This window comes from Schistocerca americana, chromosome X, assembly GCF_021461395.2.
Source record: "Schistocerca americana isolate TAMUIC-IGC-003095 chromosome X, iqSchAmer2.1, whole genome shotgun sequence".
Lineage (NCBI taxonomy): Eukaryota > Metazoa > Arthropoda > Insecta > Orthoptera > Acrididae > Schistocerca > Schistocerca americana.
The window spans coordinates 782,325,045-782,336,638 of NC_060130.1; the positions used below are offsets into that span (position 1 = coordinate 782,325,045).

Consider the following 11,594-nt stretch of genomic DNA (forward strand, 5'->3'; position numbering starts at 1 on the left):
TGTCTGTTTTCTTCCACGTGCACAGTTTTGTTATTTTCCTTTTCTGTAATGTTTTACTCTAAGTGCATTTCATTACTCGTAACACCAGTCTTTGTTCAGTTTTAGTTTCCCACTGACGAAAGTGAACGACGTGGAGCTATTAGAATGTCTGATAACACTATGACAAGATCCTCGTTACCATGCTGCGTCCCAGTCCCTTGGTGGATTGAGGCGTACTGCAACTCAATTTGCTCGCGCAGACTTTCTCTCCGCATTTTTAACCATCATCCTATGATGACAAACTGTATTTATTATAAACAGTTGCCTGCACGGTGTCATCACGTTCTTCAGGATAGCAAGAAAGCTAGCTGGATTTCATTCACTAGTTCTTTTAACGGTTCCACTCCCTCTTCCGTCATGTGGGCCAGCCCACGAAATCTCTCTGGGTCCGAGATCCATTCCCCAATTTCCAGCCTGACAGTACCAGATGATATCATTGTCAACCCTATTGCTATCTCCAACACCTTGGGCCACCATTTTGTGGAGATCACTGCCTTCCTCCATTGGAAACGAGTGGAGGAGGCTCGGGTGATACCCTCCTCTTGTCAGAAACGTGAGTGCTACAATGCCACATTTACTATGAGGGAGCTAGATCTTGCTCTCACTTCATTCCGATCCTCCACCCCAAGGCCAGGTGATGTTCACAGTCAGATGTTGCAGCACCTTTCTCTTGCGGGCAAGCACTTTCTGCTTCGTATGTACAACTGCATCTGGGCACATGACAACTTTCCGAGACACTGGCGTGAAACCACTATCATACTCATACCTAAGCCCGGTAAGAACAAACACCTTCCTTCCAGATACTGCTCCATTTCTCTCACCAGCTGTGTGTGCCAGGTGATGCAATGTATGATTCATGCCCAGCTGGTATAGTGGCTTGAGTCTTGCAATTTACTAACCACTGTACAGTGTGGATTTCAAACGCACCGTTCTGCAATTGACCATCTCGTCACTTTGTCTACCCATATCGTGAAAGCCTAAGACACCTGCTGGAGGACTAGAATCCTCCGTACTCTCTACACATTGGGCTTCCAAGACCGCATGCCTCATTTATTTCAGGAATTTTTAAAAGACCGAGTTTCCAAGGTAAGTATGGGTTCCGCCTTGTCAGACACCTTTAGCCAGGAAAACAGTGTGGCTCAGGGTTCTGTCCCCAGTGTCATCCTTTTTCTATTGCCATTAACCCTATAATGGCCTGTCTCCCGCCAGCCTTCTCGGGCTTCCTTTTCATTGACAATTTTGCCATCTATTGCAGTTCTCCACGGACTTGTCTCATTGAGTGGCACCCTCAGTAGATGTCTTGATCATGTTTACTCATGGAGCATCGACAATGGCTTTCAATTTTCCACTGACAAAACTGTTTGAATTTCCGGCAGCACAATTGGTGTCTTCCACCATGTTTACATCTTGGACTTGTTGCTCTTTCATTCACTGAAACAACAAAACTCCTCGGGCTCCTTCTAGATAGGAAACTTCTTTTGTCCCCCACGTGTCTTACTTGGCAGCCCACTGTATGTGGTCCCTCAAAGCCCTACGTGTCCTCAATAGTACTTCCTGGAGAGCAGATCAAACCACTCTCTTCAATTTGTACCGATCCCTTGTCCATTCAAAACCTGACAATGGGTGTTTCGTTTATGCCTCTGCACATCCGTCCCTTTTACGCTGTCTCAATACCATCCACCATCGTGGCATCCATTTGGCCACTGGCGCCTTTTACACTAGTCCAGTTTTGTGTGCGTATGCAGAAGCTGCCAAACTATTGCTGTCCATCGCCGTGACTTTCTCCTCAGCAGATATGTATGAGGTTTGTCTGCCATGTGTGGCTACCCGTCATACGCCACCTCCCTCGATGACTCCTTTGATCGCCAGTATGATGCACATCCCTCTTCTCTATTACTTCCTGGAGTTTGCTTTTGGCTCTGGCTCCGGCAGCTTAACTTCACTCTAGCTGCAACTTTTCCAGTGGGTGTGAACCCTTTACCAACTTGGCTACATGCTGAGGCCCGTGTTCACCTTGGCCTTCATTCAGTTCCTAAGGACACTACTCCAGCCTCACCCTAATTGCCTACAGTTTCATGACCTACGCATGGAAATTCGTGATAGTACCTTTGTGTACACTGATGGCTCTTGGACTGACCGTGGTGTTGGGTGTGCCTTCATCATTGGCACCGACGTTTTTCGGCATCAGCTTCCAAAATGCTGCTACTACTATTTTAAATATCTGTGTTACATATGCTTTACTGCATGTTCAAATACATGGATAAACAAAATTTATAACAAAAAGTACAGCTACGAAAAGATAAAATAGCACTACAAATAAATGTGACTGGCTGACCAAATGATAAAATAGGGATGAGCCAGTTACTCTTGTTATATACGGACATTGAAGAAGATGGTTCCACTCCACACACACTTTTAAAATTGTTGCATTACTGTGTTACCCTGGGACAAAACTTGTGGCAAGTCCTCATGACATATTAAGCCTATGCACCTGCTAGTAAATAAAATGCCTTTAGTTAAAATGTAGAGTACAGATAGTAACACTGGAAGCTAGAGGGACCTCTCGCCTGTTGGCCATGGAAGAATGCCCCGTTTTGAGCCCGACAAGCACAACTTGCTTCCACTTTTTCAGTTGGGAGCATGTGCACCATTGTCAAATCTTAGGATTTACCAGTCACAGCATGTTGTTCATAAAATCATAATTTTCTTTCCCACCAGTGAGAGAAAGGACATATAGGGACACAACTATCACAGCACAGAACCAAGATCTCAACCACCCCCTCTTGTTCCCATCATATCATCAATGCGAGCATTGACAATATTGCTGCACGAAACACTTAAGTATGCCACTGGCCATTGTTGAGTATTTACCCAATTTTATAGTCAATTCAATTCCAACTACAAATGAAAAGGCAGGTAACTCTGAAAAATATTTAGTTGCCATTTTTTTTAAAAATGCGACTATGAAAATAGCCATCTTTTTACTTTTGCTGAAGTATAATATATTTTGGTAAAATCACTGTGACATTTTGCTCAATAGAGCTAATTAACAAGTATCATTACTTTTGTAACAACTTTCTCTAACCAATCCTGGTAAATAATGAACAATAATGTATATTTTAGAAAAGAACAGGCTATGTGGAACAAGGAGGTAGAATAGATTCTAATCTCCCTGATGCAGTATCATGGAAGTTCGTCCTCTCAATATCTTTGGCCGTGAAACAAAGAAGTGCATGTATTGAATAGTAGTCAATTATAACAAATTGTAGCCTTTATTAGACATTGCCTGCGATTGCTCCAACAGCTGGAGTATGAATGCCACTGTCAGAAATTTTGTGACACAATACGACTTCTCACAATTCTTCAGAATAAATCTTCAGTGACATCAATTGCCAAAGCTCCATTTTTAAATGTAAGAAAACCCCTGTATTAATCTTTCACATAACATAAAAATGTTGTCCTCAGCAGTAGTAGTTTAGCCTGCGAATATACGACAATCCCATATTTTTTGAATAATGAATTTGGAAAAAAACCTTGTCTTATAATGGGGTAAATACAATATGTCTTGTACTGTGCCATCACTACAGGGCTCTTTGGCTGCTTTGCTTGTTTCTTTCAACTAGGCACCGGTATTTTCTTCCTTTGGTTCTAAATATCCAGGAGAGTGTCTAGAAAGTTTTGAATAATTCTCTGTGTTGGGTAGATTTCCACTATTGGATAGAGGGAACAGAGAGAGTCTGAGCAGATGGCAACTATGCTAGGTTAATTTCTTATCCTCTCAATTCACATTTTGACAGTGTATAGTTCGGCATTATACACACTATACATTTCAGGAGCAAAACTTTAAGGCCATGTGTGGGGTAGTAAAAGAACACCCTAAATTATTTGCTGCTTGAATCTGTCAGTGCGCAAAACAGTCATGAAGTTCATTATGTATAAAGTTAAAAATAGAGGTGCAAGTATTATGAGAAGCATACTGTTTCTTCTTATTGTTTAGGAATAAAGGAGACGACTCACCAAAAGGCAGACGTGCTGTGTCGTTGAAAGACGCGCGCGCGCACACGCACGCACGCACACACAAAAGGTACAGAGCTTTACTTTGCTAGCTTTTGGAATGGAATTCCTTTCTCAAGTTGTAAGAGAAAAAACACAAACACACACTATGATGTAGGGAGACAGTTGTGTATTGTGTTGTGGTGTGGTGTGGTGTGGTGCATTTTTCTCTTATAGCTTGAGACAGGAATTCCATTCTGAAAGCTAGCAAAGTAAAGCTCTGTACCTATTGTGTGTGTATCTGTCAACAATGCAGCACTTCTGCCTTTCGGTGAGTTGTCTCTTTTATTCCTAAATAATTCATTATTCTCAACCACAACTTTCCGTACATTATTACACTATTTCTTCTGTTTTGTTTCTGTACTGCTAGAGGGAGTTTGTATTTTAATTCTAATAGTTCCACTATTAATTTTTCATCTCTAAGAGTAGACAACCTCTCCAGTCAAAAATTATTCAATTGCCTTAACGGCTCATGAACAATTTCTAAATACACATAAATTGCCTGACAGACATGGTATTTAAAAAGTAAGTACTATACCAAAATGAAACACAGACATATACAAACTCATTGTAATTTACTTTCATACTTTTTTTGATTGCATGTAATACCAAGGCTTCCAGATGTTTCTGTAAATTTACAGACAAGTTATTCATAACATCAGAATAAATCTGCATATAAAGAACTAGAACTAAATTTACTGCTCAGTGTACATTAGTGTAAAAACAAAACAAAATACAGACAGCTCTTTGTATGCCATATTACATAATGTAATATATCAACCAGTTTTTCTTTTATTCACTTTTGAAAGTAAGCTTTTACAGAATAAAAATTGAACACTTGAACCAAGCTCAAAATTTTAAAAAAATATAAATTAAAATCACGTCCAACACCACAAAATGCTGGTGTGGTAAAATGACTTTTCTTAAAACTTTTACTCTTGGAGAAGAATATGCTGATGTGAAGAAACAGTTCTGATACTGTCTACTGATATCCATCAACATTCTGCACTCTTTAAGCATAGTTATGGTAATAATAAATTAAATACAAATCTGGATATCTTCACGGCTGAGCTATTAACACACTAAACATGATTTAAAAAATATCATTATTGATTTTAATGTTATCATTAAACTACAACAGATACACAAACACAACTCTTAAACAATTAAAATAATTATTACAAAAAGAAACTGTGTGTATGTACTTTCATTTGAAGTTCTCTGTACATAATAATTAAAATTATTTTAAAATGTAAGCAAAGAACAAAATTTAGAAGCTGGTAGTCTTGAAAAAGGTGAAAATATCTGACACATTAAATGGCATGCCCTTTTTGTCTAATGTGAAACAAATTCCATAGAATAACATTTCTGACAATTTAGATTTTTACCAATTTAATACATTTCATTGATGTAATGCATTTCTCAACAGCATCTTTGTTTCTATTACTTGTTCCGTAAAGCAGCCACAATTAGCTTTACTCTTAACGTATTCTCCATTTCTTGATAACATGCCCAGATTTGAAAGTACCAACCTGAATGACAAATTTATCATGACTGTTAGGGCGTTAAACACCATATGAAAAAATTCAACTAGTTCACCACTGGAAAATTTGAATATCATTAGCTTTTCATGTAAAGCTTTTGAAACAACACTGCAGGTTAATGGAAGCATTACATGTGAAGCACACCATACACTGAATGGCAATTGTTCTTTGTGGAATCAAAAGACATTATACTGAACAATCTTTCAGAGATAGTGAAATAAATATTTTTGTACCAAGAGAGGGCATGAGTTTCATGGAAGCAATGCAAGTGTCTGAGAAAGGTTATTTTCATTGCTTTTACAAGGCATTTAACAGAACTTTAAACATTGAATGCTTATGTTTCATAGTGCTATTCAAGTCTTTCTAATAATGAAAACTTTGATGACAGTACTAATACACTGCCATGTAACAGCATCTAAACAATATTTTACACTATGCATTGCTCTGCAAACAAAATAAGACATTCAGCTGACATTTAACTGAAGTCAAGCAAAGATTAAAGGATATCAAACAAAATGGTGTACAATCAGATGAAACTACCATCCACCCAATGACTTTCTTATAAGATGCTGTTAAAATAGCCGATAGAAACAAAAAATAACACATTGAGCACGTGCATGTACATGTTACTTTACACAGACTGATTTCCAAAGAAAAAAAATCACACATCCGCTCCATAAATTACAAATCTTTACCAGAAGATTTGCAAAACTTTGCAAGTCACATGTGATTAAACTATTTGCACATCTCTAAGTCAGTACAACACTGCAGTTTCTAGACATAGATGTTATGGAAATGAAAATTACTGTTAACAACAGTCACACGAAACCACACAGTCAGCACAACAAGTTATTTAATTTATAGTTATTATTCTCACTTATGACTGACGCACTTCGGCCAAAGGATTTAAATGTTTATCACTCTCGAAAGTTTCTGCACGCGATTCAAGAGAATATCACCTTGCTTAATTGTTGCTTGATACTGCCAGTTCTTTGAGTCAGGTCTATTTGTTTCTACTACTCCACCAACTTTATCAATTTTACAATGTAATCTTCCAGCAGAAATAAATCTTGACAGTTCCCTGTAAAACAATTACTGAAATTAACAATAATTACAACACATGTGGCAGAGAGAGAGAGAGAAAGGGAGAGAGAGAGAGAGAGAGAGAGAGAGAGAGAGAGAGAGAGGGGGGGGAGGGAGAGAGGGGGGGGGGGAGGGAGAGAGGGGGGGGGGGAGAGAGAGAGAGAGAGAGAGAGAGAGAGAGAGAGAGAGAGAGAGAGAGAGAGAGGGGGGGGGGGGGGGGGGGGGGGGGGAGGGGGGCAGAGAGGGGATGGCAGCTGCAGCTGTCTTACCCACAATTTTCCAAAGTTAAATTGTGATAAAACATTAAACAAAGTTTTTTCACTTACTGATCAATATAGTCAATAGTAACACCGAAAGCATCAGCCATGTACTGCAGTGTTAGACTGCGATATGACTCTAATAGCTGTGAGTATGCCATAATCCTCATCTCACGTACATAAAAGCGGTAGTGTGGATTCAGAAAATAGTCTCTCTTAAGAAGTCCCTCAACATGAGCTGTGAAAAGAATTGCAGGTGTTAAACAAAATTTTCACACAATCTTCACAACAATAAATATATATTTCACAAAACCAGTTACCTAAATTTTTGAAGAAATCAGCATAAAGGCAGTTGTACAGTGAAAATAAATAATCTTTCACATCTGTATTTGAATGCAACACTTCAAGAATTTCTGAGCCTTTAACAATCTGTAAAGGAATAAATATTTAACAAATGTGAGACATATGTTGTCTTAAATATATTCAAACTAAAATAGAATTTAAGAACCAATATATATAGTACCGAAATACTGATGTAATTGGCAACGTGTGTTAGATGAGAAGTATGACAAATACTCACCTTGTCCCTCAGTTCATTACGAGGTAGTGATATCATGCTAATATAAACAGTATAACGCACGAATGTATTATAGTCCATCAGTTCATACGATGTAAAAGTAGAAATTGTGTCGAGGAAATAAGCTGCTGCACTTTTGAAATCTCTGATAACCATACAGTACGTTCCTTGGTAAACTTTCAGCCTATTCCTTCTGTCCCAATCACCACCTTCATCTATCAAACTTTCAAAAAAATAGAAAACACAAAGAATTATTTCTTTATTCCTCCAATCATTCAGAAACACAACAGTTGACTTTGTTTCCTTATTCTCTCACTAAATTTTCCTCAACAATTTCTACTAAATATTCCTATGAAACAAATATTCACAACACCTGCAAAGCTGAGTTCAACATTTTCAAAAAATTTAAGAATTTAACTAATTAATTTATAAATTACCTCTTTGCTTTGTCAATATTCTTGGTTATCAGATCATGATCCAGATAAAACAGACCTATTCGTATTATGTGGAAAACTATGTCCAAACGGTTTCCAAGAGAGACCGTTTTTTCATATGTTTTCCTAAAACACTGCAATGATAAATCCTGAAAAACAAAAACATTATGGAACACTTTTTCCCAAACAGAACATGGGAGAGATATTTTCAGCTACAACGTTACATACCTTCGCACCAATCTTGCAGAGATACTCTGACTTTTTCAAATTAGCATCTCTTACTTCCATTTCACCAAGATTTTTCTCTGCATCTTCAATTGCTTCATCTAGTTCTTTGAGTCTCTGGGTATTGGCTGCCTGCATTCTTGACATCAATTCTTCATCAAGTGGCCAGCCAAGAGAACTGCAGCACTCCTCATAGAACGGTGCCATGTCTGTAATTAAATAATACATTTTAAGATTATTTGAAGGCAGAAGTAGTCTCAATGACACACACACACACACACACACACACACACACACACACACACACACACACACACACAGAGAGAGAGAGAATATACTGTTATAGTAACTAAGCTGACCAACATACAATGCCCTGTTAACACGTGAACAGCATACAATCCTGAACTGCAGCAGCAGCAGCAGCAGCAGCAGCAGTTCAACTTCACACCAAGCAAACCTCTTAACATACCATACAAAAACAACATTTTTAACTAGTTTGCAAATTAGAGAGAAAACTGAGGAAAAATACCTAATTGAAATACAAGATTCCAACATTGGATCAAGAGGGGTATTCAACACGAATCATCAGCTTTGACCACTGATGTAGTAAAAAAGCAAAAAACAGTCTAAACAACATGGCGGCTATACCATGATGTCAGTGGCAATTTTTCAAACAGGCTAAGCTACAGATCTGTCTTGTCATGACAACCAGGGTTTTTTGCTTTCACATTCACTGGCGTCACCAACTAACAACAGTACTGTGAACATAGGCAATAAAACACAATGTCACAGGAGCCACTAACACTACTTCCCTTGTAGAAGCTGACAACTCTCGTCTAATTTTCCTCTTGAGCCCCCAGCTTCCAAAACAAGCTATTTTACCCACTGTTATAGAGGAGAACTTAGCTTTAGCAAAAGAAAATGAGAAACTGAAAAAGAAATATGCAGTGACTGATTTGGAACTAAGCAAGAAACTATCCCAAAATGGGGTTACCTTAGTAAATATTTAGTCAGAACCAGCAATCAATGTAGGATAAATGACAATTTACAAAGATGTTGGGAGATTGTTCCTGTCACAAAAATTTGCAATCCTAGGCTGAAGAAAGAGCATGTAAATTTTCCATCCTTGAAATGATGACAATGATGATTGGTTTGCGGGGTGCTCAACTGCATGGTCATCAGTGCCCGTACCAAGTCCCAATTTTTACACAGTCCATTTCTTTTCACAATCCAGTCTACTCACACTCACACATGATGATGATGATGAAAATGAAGAAGAAGAAGAAATGATGAGGTTAACACAAATACCCAGTCCCTGGACAGAGAAAATCCCCAACCCAACTGTGAACTGAACCCAGGACCCTGCAATCCAGAGGCAGCAACCCATCCTTGAAAAACAGATTTAGTGTTCTTAGACATCACAAGGTTACAGAAAAAAAAGTAGGCTTAGACGTTACACAGCCTAATTCACGTAACCCTAATGAAAGTGAAGTGATTACGGAGTGTAGTAAAAAATTTAGACCAAATGTCAATGTAAGTAACAAAATGAAAAGCCCATAGATACCATGCAGTAAACACAGACCTAGGCCTATGAAAATACATGTCTACACCAACAGCCAACGAAGTAAAGTAAGTTACTTTGTTTCATGTTCCATGGATCATTTGCAGGATAGATCATAATGATGTGGAACGAGTCATTTTATATACACATCACAACTTATTTTTAAATATGGCTGTATGATGACATTTACAAACATATTTTGTATTCTCTGCAGATGTGTGTGAGTAATTCTTACCCACCACCTTTTACACATTCCAGCAACAGAAATTCTTCTACAGAATAGAAGGAGTTGACAAGGAGAAACTCTGTTTTCAGATTTTACTTTACTACCTGTCAGACATTTTATAACCCTGGGTACATTATTTAAAAATTTTTTTGCGGCACTGTGCACCCCTTTACGTGCTAAAAGACAACTTTAATGAGGAGTACTGAAAGTCACTTTTCCTTCTGCTTTTGTAGTTATGTACATCATTGTTCCTTTTGAACTAAAGTGGATTATTTACAACAAACTTTGTGATGGAAGGAAAATGCTGTGAAGCAGTAGTCAGAATGCCAAACTCTTTAAATGGATGTCTACAAGATGATCAAGGGTGTGCACCACATATTACTCTTACAGGACATTTTTGAGCAATGAAGACGTCCTTTTTTAAAGAAGTTACCCCAGAACATTATTCTATATGGCGTTACTGAACGAAATTATGCAAAATATGTCAACTTACTGATTTGTCTCTTCCCAAGATGTGTAATGATTTTAAGTTCAAATGTGGCTCAACTAAGTTGTCTTAGGAGTTCCAAAACATGCTTTTTTCAGTTTAAATTCTCATCACTATGGAGACCTAAGAATTTTGAAGTTTCCATCTTATTTATTATTTCCTTAACAAGTGTTACACTAATCATGGGTGTAGTACCCCTGTATGTGTGAAACTGAATATGCTATGTGTTTAAAATTGAGGGTGAGGCCATTCACAAAAAAACAGTCAATGATAATTTTAACAGCACTGTTTACTATTTCTTCTGTTTTGTATGTATGCTTGATTGATTACAATACTAGTGACATCTGCAAAAAGAACTAATTCTGCTTCATGCATATTAGACAGAATATCATTTACATAAATGGGGAACAACAGTACACCTAAGATTGAGCCTTGGGGAACCCCATAAGTGATTTCTCACCAGTCAGAATTAAGTCACCAGACTACATTTGTTGAGTTACTGAATACAACTTTCCACATTATTTTGGTTAACTATGACTATCCACCAGCTGGTTATACCATCAACATAGGATATTACTGAAAACAGTTGGAGCCATCGTATCTCAGCCATGAATAACCTAATGCAAAATTTAAAGATGATGTGGTAAGTTTTTCACAAACAGATGATACTGAAATGCCAGGTTTTCTTGCTAGGACAAAACGATGTAGTGGGAAACTTAAAAAGTTGCATAAACTACAAAACACTAAAATTATACTCTTCTCAGTACAGTTTTGGCAGGATCTTCTGCTCTGGTCACACGTTAACGTGTAAACGGTACGAGTACATGAAGAAATTTTGCAAGTACTTTAAATATGTCCCTTTTGTAAATGTAACTGATATGGGTAAAAGACTTCATACCATTCACGGCCTCCAAATGAATGAACTTGGAAAAAAAATATTTGAGTGGAGAAATCAAAAATTTAGCTGATAATTTAGTCTTAGCACAAATTGATAGGTTATAGTCACCAACACTGTTTAGTTTTAAGGAAAATAATTTTTTTTTAGAGGTAACAAAGAAGGCCAGGGCCTAGCTGCTTTATCCAGATTCACACTGGAGAACCAGTTTAA

The 11,594-nt window shown here is 37.7% G+C and overlaps 1 protein-coding gene across 1 annotated transcript in view; it reads right to left on the reverse strand.

Annotated features, from left to right (window-relative positions):
• Positions 1–4,648: 4,648 nt before the first annotated feature.
• LOC124554980 (26S proteasome non-ATPase regulatory subunit 6) overlaps positions 4,649–11,594 on the reverse strand; it is a 25,491-nt gene continuing 18,545 nt past the window's right edge. The window contains exons 2-7 of the mRNA XM_047128719.1: positions 8,216–8,421; positions 7,991–8,136; positions 7,557–7,776; positions 7,297–7,405; positions 7,046–7,214; positions 4,649–6,717 (exon numbers count right to left, since the gene is read on the reverse strand). Of these exons, the coding sequence (XP_046984675.1) occupies positions 6,543–6,717; positions 7,046–7,214; positions 7,297–7,405; positions 7,557–7,776; positions 7,991–8,136; positions 8,216–8,421 (1,025 nt within the window). The 3' untranslated portion in view covers positions 4,649–6,542. The remainder of the gene's footprint in view (positions 6,718–7,045; positions 7,215–7,296; positions 7,406–7,556; positions 7,777–7,990; positions 8,137–8,215; positions 8,422–11,594) is intronic.